This window comes from Haliotis cracherodii, unplaced genomic scaffold, assembly GCF_022045235.1.
Source record: "Haliotis cracherodii isolate W230 unplaced genomic scaffold, xgHalCrac1.p SCAF_2, whole genome shotgun sequence".
In the NCBI taxonomy this organism is placed as follows: Eukaryota; Metazoa; Mollusca; class Gastropoda; order Lepetellida; family Haliotidae; genus Haliotis; species Haliotis cracherodii.
The window spans coordinates 60700638-60723671 of record NW_027266275.1 but is presented as its reverse complement, the minus strand read 5'-3'; the positions used below and the strand labels follow the sequence as shown (position 1 = coordinate 60723671).

General features: G+C 39.7%; 2 protein-coding genes across 11 annotated transcripts in view; one reads left to right on the top strand and one right to left on the bottom strand.

Annotated features, from left to right (window-relative positions):
• LOC139468309 (BTB/POZ domain-containing protein 17-like) overlaps positions 1 to 15445 on the top strand; it is a 31511-nt gene extending 16066 nt beyond the window's left edge. For 3 of the 7 annotated variants that reach the window (XM_071250196.1, XM_071250197.1, XM_071250190.1), the window contains exon 2: positions 12460 to 15445. In XM_071250196.1, coding sequence (XP_071106297.1) covers positions 12553 to 13620 — 1068 coding nt within the window. In that variant the 5' untranslated portion in view covers positions 12460 to 12552 and the 3' untranslated portion in view covers positions 13621 to 15445. Of the gene's footprint in view, positions 1 to 3671; positions 3775 to 5649; positions 5663 to 7864; positions 8136 to 12459 lie in introns of those variants that run through there. The other 4 variants (XM_071250192.1, XM_071250194.1, XM_071250191.1 and 1 more) reach the window with 4 other exon arrangements.
• The window catches only part of LOC139468311 (uncharacterized), a 165853-nt gene that overhangs the window by 71205 nt on the left and 71614 nt on the right, over positions 1 to 23034 (bottom strand). The window lies entirely within an intron of this gene.

The window sequence follows — 23034 nt, the reverse complement described above, 5'->3', positions numbered from 1 at the left end:
TTGAACCAAGAAAATCTATTTCTTTCTTTTCAAGCAGTCACAAAAAAAACCTGGATAAGGGAGCCAATCGCTGTCTCCTGTTTGTTTTGCGTTTACTATCATCTCTTTAAAGATGATTTCATGTGCATGTTTATATGGGGAGCTGATCTGCAGCCCAGGCAGATGACGACTATTAAAAGTCAATTTCAGTCTGTTCTGTCTCCTTATTCCTCAATTGACTTTTTTACCTCCCCGTGTATGCTCTGTTGGCGGAAAATTCAATTGTTGCGTCAATTTGCCTCAAGATAGTTCCTGACCTTCAAACACTGTGATGGTTGCGCTGCTTGACCTGTGGCTATTTGCATACTGTCAGGCTCTGATCCAATTTTATTTGCCTTCGAAATTGACCGATTGTAATTAAAAAACTGAGTACTTTACGAAACTGAAAATGTAATAGATTTCCCTTTCAAACAAACAAAATGTCTCTTTCATGAACTGGTAAAGACAAAGGCTATTGGGGTCTGACATTGAGTGCAGCACATACAAATGCATGCAGGTATTTATGCATTCAAAAGAATGAAATGCATTAACACAAACTTTTCTTTATGACTCAAACATTGTGGTCGAAGAGTCAACTATTATGTTTTGGGATAAAACCATCAAAAACTCTTTTGCAAATCTTATTTTAATTATTTACTATTTATGTAGAATAAATCATTATCACAATGACCCAAGAACCTATCAGTAAACATATTAAGGATTATAAGAAGTGACTAATTCAATGATGAAATGAAATCAGGCTCCTTCTCTGAAATCTGCAATGCGGTTATGGTGGTGAATGGTCCATCTGATGCTGTGGGAGAGGAGGACCACCTGATGCCCACGACCAGGGACTCTTTCGAGGGGTCAGAGGCACTGCAGTGGTCAGCTGAGGAAATTGGTCAGTAAATCAGATCAGCGTCCACTGTGTGGTCAGGAAGCTGTCAGTGACGCACAATTACCTGACAATATTGGATATTAGACAGCCATTACCAAGACATTACTGGGACATGCTTGGAATCTGTGATGATTTGTTCAGGCAGGATAAGATATAAGTTTGTAACCTGTCGACCTGAGATGGCACTATGAAGAGTGTATTGTCAGATGGATGTCTGGACTGTCAGTCGGTTTGGAGAACTGTAAGCTGATCAAGAAGATGGTCAGCTGATTGGGTGGATTGTCAGCTGGTTAACATGGTTGTCATCTGGTTGACTACTTTAGTTGATTGGGTGGATTGTCAGCTGGTTAACATGGTTGTCATCTACTTTAGTTGATTGGGTGGATTGTCAGCTGGTTAACATGGTTGTCATCTACTTTAGTTGATTGGGTGGATTGTCAGCTAGTTAACATGGTTGTCAACTGGTTGACTACATTAGTTGATTGGGTGGATGGTCAGCTAGTTAACATGGTTGTCATCTGGTTGACTACTTTAGTTGATTGGGTGGATTGTCAACTAGTTAACATGGTTGTCATCTGGTTGAGTACCTTAGTTGATATGGTGAATTGTAAACTAGTTAACATGGTTGTCATCTTGTTGACTACTTTAGTTGATTGGGTGGATTGTCAGCTAGTTAACATGGTTGTCATCTGGTTGACTACTTTAGTTGATTGGGTAGATTGTCAGCTAGTTAACATGGTTGTCACCTGGTTGACTACTTTAGTTGATTGGGTGGATTGTCAGCTGGTTAACATGGTTGTCATCTGGTTGACTACTTTAGTTGACTGGGTGGATTGAGGATGAACAATGTACAACACCAGACATTTCTCTGATTTCCATTGCTGTTCTGCCTTTTGTGCCCAATGAACTCAATTTCATCAAATAATCGAGGATGGTTATTCTCTGGCATTGACATTTTATATTCAACTTTAGCCACAGTCTAGTAAAATGTCTTGCATGCTCAACTAATAATAGTCCATATATATTTACACTAAAATCCGCTGAAAATGATGCCAAAGACAGTTTGAACAAGTTGATTCAAAAGTTGTTGGCACAGATGGCAACATGATATGCATTGCCATATTTTCTGTGACTGAGCCTTCAGCTCTGGGAAAAGTACTGGGCGACAAGAATGAAGTCTTTTTATCAGAAAGTATCTACACACATAGTTGTGATGATGATCACCGGCAAGGGTGATGAATTTATTAGGTTGAATAGGTATTCAATAACTTAAAAAAGTAAAGCGCAGTTAACAGCATAGGTCCATCTATTCCATACACCTTCAACAATCCTAGCAAACACAAACATAAAACTACCCTTCGTTGCTACAAAACAGTTCGATTGCCACAACTTCACTCAGCACTGAGCAGCAAACTGATATTCTAGATATTTAAAGACAGTAAAAGCTCCCTGTCTGCTACAGCTGCTGTGTATGTTGAGATGTGGGGCTGTAGTTTCATGGGTTGCCTCTGAGGCAGCTAGGAAGCAGGTGCTGTCAATTGCTAATTGGTGAAATAGACAAGACAAGTCACAGACAGCATTATCTTCAAGCACATCATCTCAAAAAACATGCCATCGATGAGAGGGGAAATATTTTTTACCACTGTCAAAGACACCAGCAGTTATGCATTATTACCAATGACAGTTACATGATTCAGGATTATATAACATCAGAATGCTCTTACAGGACTCTCGAGTAAAGTAGGGGGACTTTACTTGGTCTGGATATAATGCCATTTCAGATCCGATCGGATTACATTGACAACCCCACTGATCTTATGCAAGAATGTCCGATAGCTGTCCAATCCATATTTTATGATATCAAACAAAACAGCTACAAGAGTCACTGCAGTGGAGGATGTGACTCAAACGAAAAATATTTAGATTTCGAATAATTTAATGATTAATGTGACAGCTATTTAAGGTCTCTGCTTGAGAAATTCTGAAAATCTATAACAGATCATTCAAAATTCAAACCTAATGAAGAGATTCATTTATCATTAAAGTTATCAATCATATAAATCAATATGTTCATAAATTACAGAACATAATGTTTAGTTTCAATTCTCAAAATCAGGTCATAAAATTCAGAGGAACAAAACAAATTACAATTTTCCTCTGAAAGGTTAGTAATTTAAATTCATGTTAATTTTTTTAACTCCATAAAATTTAAATAGATTAGCTTTTCAGATCAGTAAACATGAAATTGAAACTTTATCCAAAAAGAATTGAAATCAATGCATGGACAAACAAATTACTTGCTGCTTAGACAAATGTAAAGATTGATGTTTTATACTTAAATAAATGTCAAGTTTCAAATATCAAGAAACTGCTCCAATACGTCCCCACAGACCAAAACTAACACAACATGCTCTGGTTTTGATCAAGCAAAAACCTTTAACTCAAAAATTAAATTCAGAAAAAAAATAGATGCCTCCACTAGTCATAATAATGGTCAATATGAAATATACAACAATAACTATCCTTTGTAGGGAGTGATTGAGTGAAATGTACATAGTTTTATCAGTAATTAGACCATGTAACTCAAACAAGAGACAAGCACAGATAGCTATGTACACACACTATAGCTGAGTATTGTCACACGCTAATAACTACTATCATGCTAGCAGTAGGATGTCGCCATCAAGCCTGCTGGCTTGGAGCTTGACTGATGTGCAGGCCAGGCGGATGTCAATACACAGAGCTGTGTGCTGGAGGGAGGGAGGGAGCTCGGCTCAGTCAGTGGATGTATTCGGGAATTGCATGTGTTCATGGTGGACATTTCATAATGGATGACTAAAGACGTGGGGACAGTGGTTGTAAGTAGATAGGGAACAATCCTGTTGAGAATTAATTGTCTGCATGATCTACAATGTGATGACTGTTCAACTGGTTCTGGGGGTAAACGTACCTTGATCAAAACATTATTGTTGATATAATGTAAGGTGAATCCACTATGCACTTTATTTGATTTTTTATTTTGACATGGAAGTTTTATAGTGTTTTTAACTGTATTATTAACCTTCCATACAGTACTGACCAGTTCATTGTCTTTAAAAAACACAAGCTGAAAAATATTACTGCAACAAGTTACTGAACAAGGAAACACATTTTTTTATTTTATAACATTACATTATTCCTAGAACTGACTTTCAAAAACTCTCTCGCTCTCTCTCTCTCTCTCAAAATCTCTCTCTCTCTCTCAAAATCTCTCTCTCTCTCAAAATATGCCAAATAACACCCCATACTATATATAATATGTGTTGCCATAACAGATTACCTGTAGTAATATGAGAGAATCAGGTGTTCTTTAACTTCATTTGAGCAGCATAAATGTCTCTGTGTACTTTATTTTAATAACACACTTGACAGGCTTAAGTAATAGTTGGAATATACAGTTCATCAACTACATCGAGGATAAATGTACTATTAACATCACATATGTAACAAAGTAACAATAACTCAAGGTAATTCTGGAGGACAAAGCAATGAAAGTGTCACCATTACCCACATAGCTGCAGGTTACAAGCATGGTGCTGGTAGTTACTGTATTCAATGGGGAAACAAAATGGCCAATGTTCTGAAATTGCGTTTGAAACTCTACCATAGAGGATAGTAGATCAGGTCGGTGTAGCCTGGGGGAAGATGAGTTCACTTGGTAGATTTGGGAAGATAACCCACAAAAAGTACTTATTTTCTGGCTTGATGGTAATTTGACTGCAGGCAATGCAATTTGGGAAAAATAAATGACACAGATAGCAACTATTTTGGAACATTCCTCTTTCTGGTTGGTTTGCTATTGATATCTTGTGTCAAGGTGCAAATAAATCCAAATTTAATGACACCAAATCTAGGTGTAATGTATTTAATTAACATACATTGGAGGGGTCAATAATAGACATCAGTGTGTAACTTTTGTCCTTTTGTATCCAGGAACTGTCCAGTTAAACCACAAATCACCCCCATCTTCTCCTCATCTAGCTTTGATGCTATTGTACAAAACATTTGATAGTTTGAAGCGAGTCAAAGAGCTCAACCCTCATGCAGTCTGCCAGTTGTTAATAGCCACGCACAAAAACTTGATATGACTTAACAAGTTCAACTTCAGTGCATTCTATTCATACCCACACACGTCTGAGGACCATTTCAAGTTTTTACTCTCTGAGGCAATTAAACATAAACATATGACAGGCTGAAATTGTGAGATGTTCCCTTCCATTTGTGATGCCTTTGATGAGTATTGTGATGCAGAATACATGCAATTCACCCAAACCTAACCATTCTCCAGTGCTTACATTAAGCCCGGAGTCAAACCCTAACAGCTGGAGGATAATAGGATCACAGTTAAAGGTCAAGAATCTTCCACACCAGATCGCCATAAGCAATCATGTTAGGAGTATAGGTACATGAATGGCCAAGGCCTCCTTTACCCTGGAGCCTCTCCCTTGGCTAATCTGAACACAGTGCATGATCACTACACTGCCGACTGGGCCAACTCCTGAAGATAATGAGATCACCTGTAGGTATATGTTCCAGGCATGTTGGTGTTTGTGTAAGCTTATTGTACGGGATGATGTTTGTTGCTTTTCTCTCCTAATGGCTGCTGGATTTGGAGATTAACATAAAGACAGGTTTGTTCCAAAATAGCTCGGGCATTCTTTTGGTTCCTGGAGGAGGCAGTGGTGTAGATGGTAGGTCGGCTGATTCGTAAGTATGAAGGATAATGGAATATAGATTACTGCGGTGCATGTTTCTCGGTTATGAGATTGCGGCATAGTTTTTACGATTGTGGCCTGATTGGTGGTCTGTCATGTAATACAGAATGGCATTACGGAGGGGAGTTCTAGGTGTCAGCCTATAAATGAAAACACTCATACGATACTATAACTGAGTGAGTGGGATCTACTCAGCTTTTAGCACCTTCTTCTCACCAAAGACAAGCCTCACACAAAGCATCTGTATGGGTCTCTGGCAGCAATAAATAGATGACTCCCAGCAACCCTGTCATTGTACAACTGAAAAGTCATCCTCTAAGATGACACTTGAAAGAAATGACACCATTGTTTTACCTTGTGGTTGGTAAAAAGTCAACCTAAATCCATTCCAATCAGAACATCACAAATACCATTTGATTTTCCAACAAAAAGGTTTTAATGATATATGTGTGAAAGTGTCATAAAAACATACACATATTTTACCTTTCATAAGTTCTTCTCCTAATATCAGTTTTCATACTATGTTTACCCTAAAGAAAACAGACAGTTTGTTAAAAGGTGACGAGATTCTACCAACATGACTGCTACAAAACCTCCCCAAAACTTACTACCCAGTATCCCCCCTACAGTTATTACCACTACTGCTTCAAAAACTGCTGCAGACAGGTTTTCCCTGACACAAAGATGCTCTTACATAACACACCATTACAACAGAAGAAGGTGTGGAGTGAGTGAGTGAGTGAGTTTGGTTTAACGCCGCTTTTAACAGTATTCCAGTTATATCGCGGCGTGTCAGCTTAATGTGGGAGGAAAGCCCGAAGTGATGCAGGTTTCAGACGTTTACCACTTCGGTGAAACCCACGAGCACGGGTATGGTGCTGACAAACCTAGAAACATAATCGGGGCGAACCGGGATTCGAACCCACAATCATAGGTTTCTGGCGTGCCCAAGGGACGCAACTCTGCACAGCGAATCGCGGCGCCTTAGACGACTGGGCCACCCGTGCCCCAGAAGGTGTGGAAGAAAGCTAATAGCTGTGACAAAGTCCTGCAACATAATGACATTACACTGGGAGCTCGTGCTGCTGCACCAGAACGCTTTGATGTAGCACAACTCAGCTGCTTTCATTTGGTGACAGAGGAGCACTTACTTCTCTGAGCAATCAGCACAAGCTACTCTGGAATGTCCACAAAACAATAATATGTTCTCATAACCTCTCAGAAAGATGTGAGGAATCGGGCTCTTCTTGTTCTTGTTTGCATGGATGGAATGGTGGTTGCGTTGTAGGGCTGAATTCTGCAGTGATTTAGATACCTGCACGGAGATGCCCTTGTGTTTTTGGTTACATTCATCGTAGATGGTGTTTGTACTTCATGGATATGATTCATTGAGCTTGGAATGCTTTTAGGGGCTTTGGTTTGCTTTCCACTGGCTGTTTCTATCCCATGAATCCTGTTCCTTTCAGCTCTGAGGTTTAGAACAAGAACGTAGGTTTGACTGTATACTTATCGCCATGCAATAAATACTACTGGCAATAAAATTACAGAAAAATCCTTAAAACTAATCGCAATGTGTGGATCAGTCAACTCAGTGACCATCATAAACAATGGCCGCTGTGCATGACCAGTCATTCACATTGTAAAATCTCAGCTGTAATGACAGTCACGGAAAGCATTTGAGATAATAAACTGCAGATTACTTTCTGCATTAATTGCCTTTCCACTCCTGGTATGGCAATTGCCCCAAATACTCACCGCTAATGAGAAAACCTGGTCATGATCAAACCCATCCTCCAGGTTTTTTAAAACCACAACTACCTGTTACTTTGCGTTGAGTAACAGATGATTATCTCCCTTATCTCCTCCGTGCATGTGCCCTTTTCTTTACGACTATGTACTTGTATAATATGTCACGGAAAGCACTTCAACATGCTAAATATTCTCATTTTGGCAAGTGCATGGCAATTCAGATCATAAAACTATAGGTGTTGAGGATTTCAGCTAGATATGTCCATTTCCTCCGAACTGATTAACCTTGTCGAAAACCGAAACAGTTGCGCAAACGCAGGGAGGATTATTCTATTAGTTATCAAATGTCAGCACTGCAGATTGACACAGGCTAACAAGCTGTATCATTGTGAAGTAGATTTTTTCCCACTGGCAAAAGAAACGGGAATATGTGAGGCTGTTTCTGATTGGCTGAACAGAGATATGTTTATCCTCCACTCTTCTATGACTAGCTCAGCTGACGTTGGATACTTACATATTTACATGCTGGTGGGAGGATTATTCCAGAGGAGAACAGGTTCGTGATTAATGAAATGTAGGCACTGCACAGTATTCGACACAGGGAGTAATTTCACTTTGATGGAGTTAAACGGCCTATCTGAGATGGATTTGTTCAGGAGGATCGTGTTATTCACAGATGGGTTCATGGGAGCAGGGATTATAGAGGCCTGAAGAGAGTGAGTTGAAAGGCTAGTGCGGATGTTGTAAAACTTTTGTCATTATCAACATCATAAATAACAATTTAAGGACCTTTGTGAACTGATTTTTGCTCTCTGGAGTTAGCTTGATAAAACCTGTCTAATACGGCTATCACCCAGCTTTCCCTCCTGATAAAAAAAGGGTTTATGAGCATAGTTTTCATTTATCTAAAAAAGCTCAATGATAACACTTGAAACCTGCTGTGGATACTTATAAAAGGATCTTTAAGTAAGGCAGGAAATATTTCTTATCATTTTTCATGATTCATATTATGCCTAATGAGAAATACCGATGTCAAACACCTCGTTTCGGATATCTTTTTGTGGGTTCTACATCTTTCTTCAAATATCCACAAATGAAAATGTACGTCTATTGATATACTGAAGAAACCTCTTTCATAGTTAGGTATGAACTCAGATTATAACAGATTGTCTCTGCTGCTAGAGACACACATATCACAGAATAAATACAAAGAAATATAGCAGGAATTTTTACTCTGATTTTGTTGATATTTTTTTAAATACACATATCACAAAATAAGAATTCATCTAGAAAATGAATTATTGAAAAATAACATGAAGAGTATCATTAGGGTGCTACAGCATTTGAAATTTAGCATGAAAGTAGAGGAGTTCTTGATTCCATAATGTCAAAAGTTAACAGATTTAAGTGTCCCTTGATACAAGTACTATAGAGGCAATTCTCTAGGACCCTAGGAAGCCCCTAATCCAAACATATCTGATACATATGGTACAATCAGGTACTTGGACCACAAAGCTTCCCTCTGTCACAGCATGGGAGTGTGATTATTTAGTCTTGGCAGTTTCCAAAAGCCAGTGTTTATGCTGCAGCCTGGAAAAGCTGTAGTTAGTAAGATTGACGATCCATTACTGAATACTGCGAGTCAATTGAGGCGACAAACTGCTAGCTCGACTCTGAAGCAACTGACAAACTGCTGTCTAACTGTTGTGAGCCTGTCTGTACCAGACTCTATTACAAGTGCTCCAAGTGATGACTTTGATCATGGTGCGAACATAAAGACCTTTTGGCTCCAAATCACAGATTCATAAACCATTGCTGCTTCAATTTCACGCTGAATGACTGCTGTCTGCTCTCCAACTGACTGTTATTTATTCGGGAATGCAGCGATAGTCCTCCAGCATTGACTATAACTGTAAGCAGCGAGTCAAAAGCCAGTAAATCATATTATCATAGTCCACTCATGCTCTTGATTATATTCAAGTGTAAAAATATATTTTACTGCATTGGGAAAACGGAAAATCTGATGGTAGGATTAGATTTAACTGAGCGCAGAAGCATTAAGGAATGTTAATAAATCAGGTACATGTGATGTCACTAAAGGACTGAGCCTTGTAAGAACAAGATTAGCAGTGTGAAATGGAAGACCCAGCTATGACCCTTTAACAAACTCCCTTATTTACAGGTTTGGCTGAAGCAGTAGACTGACACCTCACATCAAACTGATCAATACATCTCAATCTAAAGTCTTATGATTAATGACCTGGAGAGCTGATTTTGACATGCTGACTGTAAATCTAGACGTTATCTTCACCAAAGTTTCTGATGTCAAAATATGCCAATTGTAAAGGCATAGAGTCGCCATGTCCAGCAAGAATGATCTAAGTGCAGTTGAAGTGGATGAAAGCAGCTATCTGGACGTAGATTTGGTATCACAGCAGCCAGCGTGTTTCTCATTTCTAGACAAATATTTGTCCATTAGCTGTGTAATGATGATGTTATTAAGATGTTGACGATAAGCTGGGTCGGACAAGGTGGGAACTATAACCCTGCCTATCTGTACCTGATAATCTCGGTCTCATTGCCAGGGCTAAACGCAGGTGCTTGAAGGAGGACTGAGGATGATATGGGTTCAGCTCAGCCAGGTATTAAGGGTTGGCTGGGTTTCCTCAGAAGGTAGGGGCATGGAAATGAAGCTGCTCAGCTGGCATCGGTGTCCACAGGAAAGACAATCTTTGGGGTGTACAGGAAGGTGTGACTCTATATGTTTCCATGGGTGTTTTTGTTGTTTGTTTGTTTGTTGCTTAACGCAGCACTCAGCAATATTCAAGCTATATGAAGGCGGTCTAGTAATAATCGAGTCTGGACCAGACAATCCAGTGATTGACTTCATGAGCATCGATCCACGAAATTGGGATACGATGACATGCATCAACTAAGTCAGCAAGTCTGACCACCCGATCCTGTTAGTCGTCTCTTACGACAAGCATAGTCGCCTTTTACAGCAAGTATGGGTTGCTGAAGACCTATTCTACCCCGGATCGTCACAGGTGTGGGGGGCAATGGGGGGAGCTGTGGTGGAGGGAATGGAGAGGATGCAGCAGTCAGAAAATGATTTGTTAGATGTGGGTATCGAGTAGTGGGAATGGGTGGAGGTGGAGATGGTGATTTTGTGGGGATGGATGTAGTTGGGATTGGGGGAGATGTGGGGTGCAAATGAACAGGTTGAGGTGGTAGGAGAAAGTCTTATGGAGGAGGTAAGGAGTGGTGAGGAACGGGTGGGGTGGGCAGAGACAGGGTTGACAAGATGGGTTGTGTTGTTGAGTAGGAATAGGGTAGCTGTGGTGGAGGTAATGAACAGACTGAGATGGAAAGAGGAGTGAGTGAGTGAGTTGGGTTTAACGCCGCTTTTAACATTATTCCAGTTATATCACGGCGTGTCAGCTTAATGTGGGAGGAAAGCCCGAAGTGATGCAGGTCTCAGACGTTTACCACTTCGGTGAAACCCACGAGCACGGGTATGGTGCTGACAAACCTAGAAACATAATTGGGGCGAACCGGGATTCGAACCCACAATCATAGGTTTCTGGCGTGCCCGAGGGACGCAACTCTGCACAGCGAAGCGCGGCGCCCCCAGATGGAAAGAGAAAGTTTTTATAGAAGTGGGAATTGAGCTGTGGGGAAAAAGTGGGGATGGGGTAGGTATAGGGTACAGAATGTTGTGGGTGTACAGTACTTGTGACATAGGGAGTAAATAAGCAGAAAGTGCGTAGAAAAGGTCTGCACTGTGTCCACACTGGTTCGAGTGAAGGTGCCACTGATATGAGGACAGTCTGACAGACTTTCAAGTTAAAATGACAGGATCTGTGACTAAAGGTGCATTTTACAACCTCTAATCCCTTCCTAATTTCATCCCAGCTAGATCATGAAAGTAGTTTTGTGAGACATGAATAGCAGTAAATTAGAGCATCATGTAAAAACGTTAACCTCTTAGCTGCCTTTGTATACTGTCCCTGGCTGTATTTGTTGAGTTTAGGGAGTGGATGTTGGAAATGAAAGAGACAGTCTAGCTCAAGTAGGCTGGCGATTTTGGGAGGGATATGTAAATACCCGCTTAGTCTTGCAAATACATGCATGCTTATTTCAACATCTGAACGTTTTGTGCTTTTATTCAGGACTTGTTTCAGCTTTTTAAACGTCACTTGAGGTTAAGATAAGTGTATTTAAACCTTAGCATGTTAAGTAGCTCACTCATGTAAGCAAACAAGTTTCATTGTACCAACTGAAAACTGACAGGTGTTCATTTCCAAATAAACAAGCATCTATTCACACAAAATTCAATCTTTTCGTTTAGTTAAAAACAATTTTGCTAATACAGATATTTCATTGTTACACTGACATGAAAAGTATGCAACATTTCCAAATGTTGGTGATCCGTACTGAGATACATACACGATGTCGTTTGAAATATGACATTGATTGACATATCAACACTTGTCAATGTCAGGTGTATATAGCGTTCATCCGCTGACACGTAAAACACTACATATCCTCATCAATCACACTAACATAAATTTGCTGACAGACAACTCCTCTTTTTAGGCCAGTGTGACAAAGTTAAAGACCTGACTACATCTTGAATGTCAGTTTTAGGCTCTTATTCAAGAAAGCACTTACATGTGAGCAGAGGTCGAGCTTTCTGCTCGCTACTAGACCAAAAGATATCTTCCAGCTTGTAATTCACAATCTATCTGGAAATTGTCACAAAGTGGGTGAGAAAGTTACTTCCATTCCTTTCTTGATAGAAATATGATGAAAAGGATTTGGGAAATTGTTTTGAAATGTAGTATTTTGACATGATCGATGTTGAACTTGGAAAAGGATCTTTCATATTGACGCACACTGTCAAAAATAACCTCCTCGTTCTATATTCAGCAACTGTTATGCCACACATACCAATATGATTCTAAATAATTCTGAATTATTTGTCTGGTTTACTTTGTTACTGACATGTATAGTATATGGTTCTTCTCTACATTGCAGGTCCAGGTGACCCTTCTCCAATGAGAGCAGTGCCCCGACAGAGGTAGTCTGGCGCTACTAGCCACGGCTGTAAAATGTGGCGGTGGCAGAAGGATGAAGCGATTCAGTGCCCCGCCCTTGTCCACGCCCACACAGTACCCTGATCCTTCCAAGCCCCCCACGGGGGAGGCGGAGGATGAGGCCTCCCTCAGTGATGGAAGCAAGAAAGTCAAGACGGCACAGTCGTTCGAGTCCTTGTTTGACAATGAGACACTTAGTGATGTGGTGCTCAACGTGAACAACAGTCAGTTCATATTCCATGCTCACAAGATGATCTTGGGTATGAAGAGTGATGTTCTTGCAACACTGTTGAACAACATGGCAATTGTTGAGGGTCAGAAGCCTGTGTTGTTTATCCAAGAACCTCAAGAGTGTTGTCTGGTCTTCAGTAGATTCTTGTACTTCATCTACAGTGGTGCGGTCTGGCTGCATCGCGATTACGTCATCCCGCTGTACAAGTTGGCCGAGAAGTATGCAGTGCGTTCATTGTCCTCGCACTGCGAGAGCTACATACATCAACTATTACAGAATGGTGTTGGGGCAAACGGTGAAAGTACTCGTGCAGGGTTTGCTGTTGAAACAGTCTGTGATTTATGTGAAAATAACACTAGCTCTGAGGAGATTCATAATATATCCTACAGCATTCTGTGTTCGAGGTTCAAAGAGCTTGCACGCTCGGAGAGATGGATACAATGCAGTTGGGAAATAGTTCGAGATTTAATCAAAAGTGATGAGTGCAATTCCGAGGAGAACCTTATCCTCACAGCAGCAACTGACTGGATGAAGAAGAACAATCTTCACTCCAAATGCCAGATTGAGGACATCTTGTCCAACATTAGGTACCCACTACTCAACAGACGGGTGCTCTATCATCTGCAGAAGAACAGTGCTTTCAAAAACTTCCCCTGCGTGCAGGATCTGGTCAACACTGCCATCAAGTATCACGCTTTCAAGGACATTCCTGAGGCAAAGGATGACTTTACTGGCGTGCAGTTTCAGAGGCGTTCCGGCAGGCAGACGTCATCTATACCTGCCTCTGCTACTGCTAGTTCTCTGGCCTCAGAGACAGACTGTAACCTTGTACAGACTTACGGGCAGGCCTTTCCCCCTGCTCCTCAATGACATAGGGTAGGGTGATTCCAGGAAGGCACATGAATTGTGTAGAGGAGGGTTGAATGGTTGATTCACATTGTAGAAGGAGACAAAGGTTGGGAAGTTTCAGGACAGAATGATGGAGGTATGAGACATTTGAGGGATAATAACTAAACATCATGGCAGGATAGAAATTGGTGATGTGTGATTTTGGATAACAACATTCTAAGGGAAGAAATTCATGAAGTAATAGCTTTTGAAATTAAGCCTGAAAAGTCAGGGGATCCTGGTCATTACTAAAAGTTTCGGGGATTCCTCAAATAAAATATCAAAGGACCCCAAAACTCTCTTTGATATCTAAAACACGGCATTTGGTACAATAAAATGTGCATAACAAACATAAAAATGGCAACAACAGAAATAGAAGGTAGGAGAGGAGACACTGAAACAGGGTGCCGTTGTTCAAAGCGATCTTAGCTTTAAGGTGATCGTAACTCTCACACCTTAACATAGACTTACGACAGCACCAAAGTGTAAGTTAGCAAGATAGAGGTCGAGAAATTCAAGGAAGGTAGCCATATTTGGAGGATTGGGGAAGTTACATCAGAACCGTGTTCTACAACACTGACTGGTACAGTTCCATCATCTACAGAAGAAAGGCTTAGTTTGTTCAGGATGTAAATATATATTTGACAGAACTGCCATGCCCTGGTGGTAAGGTTGGTCAGCAGTCTCAACTCTCATACCTTAGGGCATCATGGGGATAATTTCGTCTATCGGCCCAGAGAACATATTTCAAGTGCAAGACCTGGGACGGGATGAAAAGTGCGCCTCAAAATTCGTGATAGAAATACACTACATGTTGTTTGTGTCAAGATTTGAGGGATTTATTTATTCCAGAGACATAAAGTACTCAGAAGGACTGAATTTTTAAAATATCTTTTCCGCCATTTTACGTCATCTTGTGAGTTATCCCTGTCACTTGTCACGCCACCAGGAACTGTAATCCGGGTTGCCAGGATGTCTACATCGCCCATGTCAACGGCAATATACATGACATTTATGAGGTTTTATCGCCTTTCACAGCAAAAACTGATACTGTCATAATACAAGCTTGGCATGACTTACCAACATATTCATCACCCAAAACTTCCGTCACTGTCACAAGCTTATTGCTCGGTAGCACAGTTCACCATAATCTTATTTTACCACTTCTCTACTCATAATATATACAGAGTCTGTGACCTAAACCACTATCCTTAATTCCAGTGTAGTAATAGTTCGGTCAGACTAGTAAACTTTGCAATGTTGTAGATACAAATGTGTTGACAATTATTCCAAAAGTGTGGGATAGTACGCTGAAACAGACTGTACATACTAGTGAAATGACTTGTCAGCAATTCTGGATGTCTGTTTCACATCTTTGCTATGTTCTTTATTCTCCAGCCAAGGTGGTAATTTAATGAATTCACATCTTTGTGCCATTCGGCTTTAAGAAATTGTAAATAAAATTTTCAAAACCATAAATAGCTTTTTAAACTTTTACACAGAACATTTTTCTTGGCATAATTAACCTAGCAAACATTACAATTATGTGAATGTTTGAATCCGAGCAGCGTTTGGGTATTGTATAATTTATGGGACCAAGCTAAAAGGTAATGTGCCAACATCCCAAGTTTGCTGTACATCTTTTGCTCAAGCAAGATGAAGACATGTTAGTTAGTTAGCTCCCTAATTTCCTGGTCTGAGTGTCTGTTGTTGACACTGAGGTTTATGTGATGCCATCTGTTAATGTCTATGTCATTCTTGAAAGAATGCGTGCTGCAAGAGGCCACAGTAAATGTTATTGTTTTAATCTGTGTCGTGTTGTGTTTTCAAAAGATTCAATGAAGTTGTTCCTCCACTCAAGTCCATCTGTTTTGGTAGAAAGTCTGAAAAAATGCTCTAATTGCAGAGCCTGTGAGTGAATGCATTGGAGTGTAATGCCACATCTACCAGTACTTCAGTTATTTCACGGCATGTCAGTGTATGTGGGAGTTTGTTTGTTTGTTTGTTGTTTAATGCCGCTCTCAGCAATATTCAAGCCATATGATGGTGGTCTGTAAATAATCGAGTCTGGACCAGACAATCCACGTAATTGGGATACAATGACATGCAGCAACCAAGTCAGCGAGCCTGACCACCCGATCCCGTAAGTCACCTTTTACAGCAAGGTATGAAGGAGGAAAGTCTGAAGTGATGCATGAGAGTGGGTGAGAACGAGGATCGTAATCAAGGTCTGTTTCATAGGACCTTAGACCACTGGGACACATCTCTGTGCAGGGCTCCGTTCCTCAAAGCAATCCTAGCGCTACGTTGATCAAAAGCCTATGATAAAGTATGGGAGTTACGACCAACTTAGCACTAAGACAGCTTTGTGGAATGGGTTCCAGGTCTGTTTCATGGGACCTTAGACCACTGGGACACACATGCCCCATGGAAACTGAATAACAGGTTTAAAAAGGTTTTAGCAATATAAATGCAATATCATAGCAGGGGACACCAAATTGAATTCCTATGCATGACAAGCAGATACTTTAACCACTGCACATACCACTGAACCTGAATCCTATGAGAGTCCCGAAGACCAGGGCCCTGTTCTACAAAGCATTTTTAGTGCTACTATTACATCATAAGTCTATGAGTATAAGAGTATGGGAGCTAGGTCAGTCGTATTGCTAAGAGCCGTTTTAGTATTGGAGTTACGATCGTCTAAGCACTAAGATCGCTTTGTGGAACAGGGCTGATGGACGCCAAACATACATATTTACACAATACAATAGTCAAACATGAACACAATTAACAATTCAAGAAAAATTGAGAAATTAAAACTACAACAATTTCTGAAAAAGAAACAGATCCATATATTATACTTAAGCCCATTTAAAAAACAAGGATCATAATAAATTCTCCCTCCCAACAAAACACTCTTGTTCACTATCTAAAACTGACATCATTCTGAAATTCCATCCTAACCACTTGTTACATGTTCATGAAATCAAAGCTAACTTTGCACAGACAAGTCTTGAGTAACAGACTGAAATTTGATTTGTCCCTGATACAGAATATATGTCTGTCTCTGCATAACACAATTTGCATATGAAAACAGTCAACTGCTCTTTGTTCTAATATTTTGTTGCTGCTGTTGCCCATAACAACAAGCACAGCTATTATAATATGTTGTTTAATGGGAAGTAAATAATGCTACTACATGAATTCCTGTCGGCCAGCATGGTACCCTACCCAGACTACCAGGCGTCGTTAAACAATAAGATGTAAATGGCTGTCCTTAACCACTGCTGCCGGCACATCATGCTTTGATCCCTGTCACGCCCTGCATTGGTTGATGACTACTTATGTAGTGTGTACAAGCAGCCTGATTGGTTGATGACTACTTATGTAGTGTGTACAAGTCACCTGATTGGCTGTTGATTACTCATATCGAGTCAGGCACTTACAGCGGTGCCAGTCTGTCCACAAACAAAAACCGCTGAAGTCAAAGTTAGTTTGTGAAGCTAGTTCTCCCTACTGGCGGACTGATAGACGAAGTCATCTAGCCATGGCGCGGGAGATATTGCAAAATATTAATCATCGCAATACAGCCCATTGTCTGCTTTTATGTAACCTGTCGAAAGCCATCGGTGGGTTTATGCACCGTCCACAAAGCAAACGTACTTAATCCGTGTAATCACCGCAAGCCTATTCCTGCTTCAGTCTCTCAACAAAAATAACTGAATAAATACTCAGGGCTAATTGGCAGTTCCACATATATCTGTAAGGGGTCTGACTCGCTTGACTGGCTGCCACTGGCGTCGAGCAAAGCATGACACATTACTCCCAAACTTTTACATACATATTAGCCTGTATTAAAGTAAATCGTAGACAGCCTAATTACACAAGGGTCACCCCATGTCGGCAGGTTAAAAGCTAACATCTTTCAAGGGTAAACACATTCCTCCATGCCATTTTTGTTTTGCAAACACACAAAAACTATTAGATAAGCATATTTTCTCATGGGTCGGATTTAACATGCTTAATGATGGTAACATGAGGGAGATATGTTAATGATGGGGGACAGAGTGGCATACAATGAAGCCTTGCTGTACACACGCGTGAGAGTAGATTTTGGGAGGGAAACTGTCGTACAGCAGTGGAGGGTGGGAGAGGTTCACATTCAGTCAATATGCTCTTATGAGTTTTCTGGGGTGGATTACAATAATCTTCGTTGGAGACATAATTGTTGTTATCCCTAAAAGTTCAATGTCTTTTCAATACGTTGTACTGTTTGACAGTGTTACAAATAAAATGTTTTTTCAGGCCATCAAGATTCAAGAATCAAGAATTTATTGTACATACCCTCATTAGGCAGGGTACATTTGGGAGTAATTTTTATTTATAAACAGGAAAGGTAAATTAATGATATGATAGACATGACAATGACGATGGGTATTATAATGCTTGAAGTCATGACACCTACTCACTCATAAGCAACTTTTTGTGCACTTTTGACGGGTGTTTTGTTTGTTGTGATGTATACTTCAGCTATGTGATGGCGGTCTGAGTCTGGACCAGACAATCCAGTAATTGAAAACAGGAGCATCGACCCACGTAATTAGGATACAATGACATGCATCTACCATGTTAACAAGCCTGACCAACCGATCCTGTTAGTCACCTCTTTCGACAAGCATTGTTACCTTTTATGACAAGCATGGGTTGCTGAAGACCTATTCTGACCTGGATCTTAACAGAAACTGTTAACTTGTGACTTTGGTAATTCCCTGATGAATACTCACAGCAAGGTATTTTGCAAACTACTGTTATATCAATACAAAAATCTACCTTTAACTTATAAAACGTTGAAACAATTCCTAAATAAAAACATACATGAAAATTTACTTCAATGTGACGACATACAGCACAGAATGATACTCAACAGAAAATGGTTTCAAAACAAATCAGGAAGCTCTAAGCCTGTGATATTACTGTGAAGTATATTGCATATCTATGGAGTTGATTCTGTCTGTCTCTAATCTTCAGGGTCTGACACAGTGTCTACTTAAGGAGCCTCACAAGTGTCTTGAAGTATGACCTTGCATACCCTTCCACCTTGTATGAACAAGTCAAGCTGACTGTCACATTCGCTGGGTTCAGCCATTTTGTGACCATATGTGCAACCACAGGCCAGTTTGATATCAAATTGTTGCATGTGGTTGTTCATTGTCAGGGAATATTTTGCAGTAGTGAATGAGATGGGTTTGACGCCGCTTTTAACAGTATTCCAGTTATATCACGGTGTGTCAGCATAATGTGGGAGGAAAGCCCAAAATGATGCAGGTCTCAAACGTTTACCACTTCGGTGAAACCCATGAGCATGGGTATGGTGCTGACAAACCTAGAAACATAATTGGGGTAAACCGGGATTCGAACCCACATTCATAGGTTTCTGGCGTGCCAAAGGGAAGCAACTCTGCACAGCACATCGTGGCACCTTAGACGACTGGGCCACCGGTGCCCCAATATTTTGCAGTAAGTTTAGCAAGGCTGTAATAGCAAGACTGTCTCATGGTCTAAACAAGAAGAACTCTTGTTTTTATGAATCGGGTACATAACATAGGTATACAACCTAACTTACAGACACGGGGCTCTTTCCACAGAGCAATCTCAGCGCTAGGGCTATCGTAAGTCAACGTAATCGTATGAGACTTACAATGGTCTTAGCACTAAGATGGCTTTGTGGAACAGGACCCTGCAGCTGTGAAGACACTGAAGTCTGATGTCACAATGACAGTCTCTCTCACAGGCCCTGAACCATATCATTTTCACTCCCGCCCAGCCCTAACTGTACAACATTCACTTATTCCTTCACCATAAAACAAGAATTCAAGACACAGTGATTCACCAGATTCACAAACACTACATCAATACATCCCCTAATATTGTAGAAACACCATATGGCTTCCCCGTGTTTCCAACATTAACCTTGTCCTTTTTCAAGTTATACAATAAATACTGTTTGTCTTGCGTAAGGTACTGATTAAATAAACTGACTTTAATGTTTCCCATATCAAAATTCCCGACATATCAAATCTTTGATCGGCTGGAAGGCTTGGGAAAACGAGAATCAGTGATGAGAAAGGTTTTTTAAAAAAGTAAACTGTGAAAGTTAGCCAGGGGTCTGTGGGACTTTGATCTATGCATATTGTCCTTTCATGTATCACAAAAGTGACCCTTGACGTAACAAAATCTGCTGAATTCGGAGGTAAATTCTCATCACTTATGAAGACACAAAAGTTTTTAAAGACCTCTCATTGCCATAACTTCACCTCTGGACTTTACAAGAAGCTACATGATCCATGCAAAACCAGGTTTCCAATTCATGTCATCTTGATTCCACTGCAGGCTGGCAACATGTTTCCCTGGCAACTTCCAAGTATTACCATACAAAATAATAAAAATTATTTAAATATCAGAAAGGGAAAATCAGTTATTCTACAGATCTGAAAGCTATGGTACAGCATCATTCAGTCACAGATAGGCAAACTGGAAAATATTTTTTCCATAAACTGTTTAGATATCTTTGAGACTGATTCATCTCTCCACAGCTGTCAGCACTAAGACAGCATCCCAGGGAATTGCAATATCAGGTCCAGTAAACTAAGTTGAACTAACATCATGAAAAACAAAGCAGTCAAATTGACAAGCCTTTGATGTATGCCTTTGTTAATATTGCTCAAAGACATGTCTAATGGTCCCTCATTGCAATAGACAATAATTAGACTTGGTTCGGAATTTGATGAACAGAGAAAAAGACGCCAGCATGATCATTATAAGACAGGTCTTTCATGAAATGCTATCCCTACAGGAGACTACAATATGGCTGACAAATAGCCCCTGAGGGCATGAAGCAGTGGCTAATGTATTCCAAACTTTGTTTTCTACCTCCCAAGATGTGAGCAAAAAGCCTTGGGCTATGAGCAGGGATATGGCTTACTAATGTCTGGTCATGAATAACTGCTAGAATTAAGAGCTACATCGCGAAACTTTAGGAGTACATCTCATTGACGATTAATCCCCTTAGAACTGGAAATGATAAAAAAACAGCCCTCTTTATGGGCCATGAATTGTTTGAATTAATCCACTTAGAATATAAGGTCATAAAAAGTTTAAAATAAATATGAAAATAAGAAAGCGTAAGATGTGGAAATGATGAAACAGCAGTTGTTTAAGCTATTACCATGGTAATTGGATCGCTTAAACCAAATGTATTGAAAAATAAACACGCATGAATCCATCAACATCAAAAGCTGTTATCATGATTCAAGAACATCCCAAAACCATCAGAAAATAGCATCACAATTGACACAATTATCTACAAACCATCCAAGACCCTTTATAATTGATGGTCGAATTGTCAAATTAATTTCGTATTAAGAAAAATATAAAATAATAACCAGCACAAAAATGAAATTAACATCTTGATTTAAGAAACCAACAAGCAGGGTCCTTGAGAATCGATCGACAAATCCTGAAATGAACGAGCTGAAATGAATATTTTGAATGATGGGGGCATCCTTATTGCAGAAATTGACATTCAATTAACTGCATCCATGTAGTGCAAGTGTGTATTAATGTGTGCTTCCTGTAATTAATCTATGACTCCAGGTGGTATCCCCTGGGGAGCTGCACACTTATCAAGCACCTGCAATTACCCACTAGCTGGAATGAGATTGGCCCCACATTGAACAGTTTACGCGTGTCAGATTGCTAATTACACAATTATCTGTCAGCATATCTGTAATGTATTTCCCACTGTGAGTGAATTAGAAAAATGGGCTTTTCGTATCAACAAATAGCCATGTGTTATTGACGAACCTGTGGTTCAGATTAATTATGTATCTAAGAATAATATACACAGATATGTCACTTAACCTTTTGTCATATTTGATTTCAAATCAACTTATGATGTATTTGTATAAAGAAAAGTTTTTGTTCTAGAGTAGGTGACTCTTCAATCCCCCACCTGTATAAAATACTCCTACTTACAAAACCTTCACACACACTGGTAGTACTGGTGTATCAATAAGGCCTTTTACTTTTTATTGGGTGGATTAAAAAAAATAGGCTTAAAATTCAATGAAAATGGTCAAAAAAGATAAATCAACTTCCAGATAAGTATGACTTTAATGAATAAAAAACAAAGGTCATAGGTCACAGTATCATGGAGGTATGAGTGTGAAGTAATACTGAAAGATAATTGAGTAATTCTTTTTTTTGGTTGAATGTGTAACATTCACCATTTCTTACAAACAGCAGTGATAAAAACCCTTTTTTTAAATTTTACATTATTGTAATACAAAGTTGGCTCTATGTTTTTTGGCCAAATCTCATTATATTTTTTTTCTAATTTCGGATGTTTTTGCCAGTCGGTTGGTCTCGTACACCAACTACATAAAAATACAACAGTCATCAGGAGATGACATATCCCCCAACCTGGTGCAAATCGGAAATGGAGTTTGGCTACTTACACCCCACTGCCATTGGATAGCTTTGTTCAACATGTCCTTGATAGAGTTGGCGCAAATAAAGCTGCAAGACATCATACATGCTAAAAGACATCATACAAATTATTGTGACAGGCAATGAAATGGTTATCAAAAGGATTTAAGAATACCGGTAGTAATTTACTTAGAATTTTTTTTTCCATGCCATGATTGTAGCGCCTGTCATGCAAATCTTAAAGAGATGTCGACAGAGTTTGAAATAAAAAATATTACCAGGCTGCAATCAGGACCCAAAGACTTCAGAAGCTGCAGGCCCTGACTAAACTCTTCAGGCCCTCTTTAAAAAAAGTGCTGCTTATTGCGACAAATAAAGTGACACACAAATTTACTGCAGGCCATAGGGGCATAGGGACCCATACAAATTTGAAACTACGGGCCCCAACACAAGAACTACCGGCCATGGGCCTACGGGCAGGCACTTATTTCAAACACTGGATATTGATGCTTACGTTACTGTCTCACAGACATCAAGGTTATCTTGTGATCAATCAAGCATTCTCCTAAAGTTTAAAGCTAATATACATATATGTTTTCTCTACTATGAACTACCTTCAACAAATTTACTGGACAAAGTGTACATTAACATATTATTTGCCTACTTACCAAGCTAAGCAAAAACAAAACTATTGCCGTTCAGCTTTTAAAAAAATCCCCAATCATCAAAAGGCACCAGTTCACCACTAGACGAATCTGCATAGCAAGTTTCATCAAGAAATGTTCAAAGGTTTTGAAGTTCTGATCCAGAAACAAGCACACCCCTTGTTTCAGAAAAAGTCAAACTTGTTATCATGAAAACAAAACAAAATATAAAAAGTAAATATCCCAAACTATCAAAAGGTAC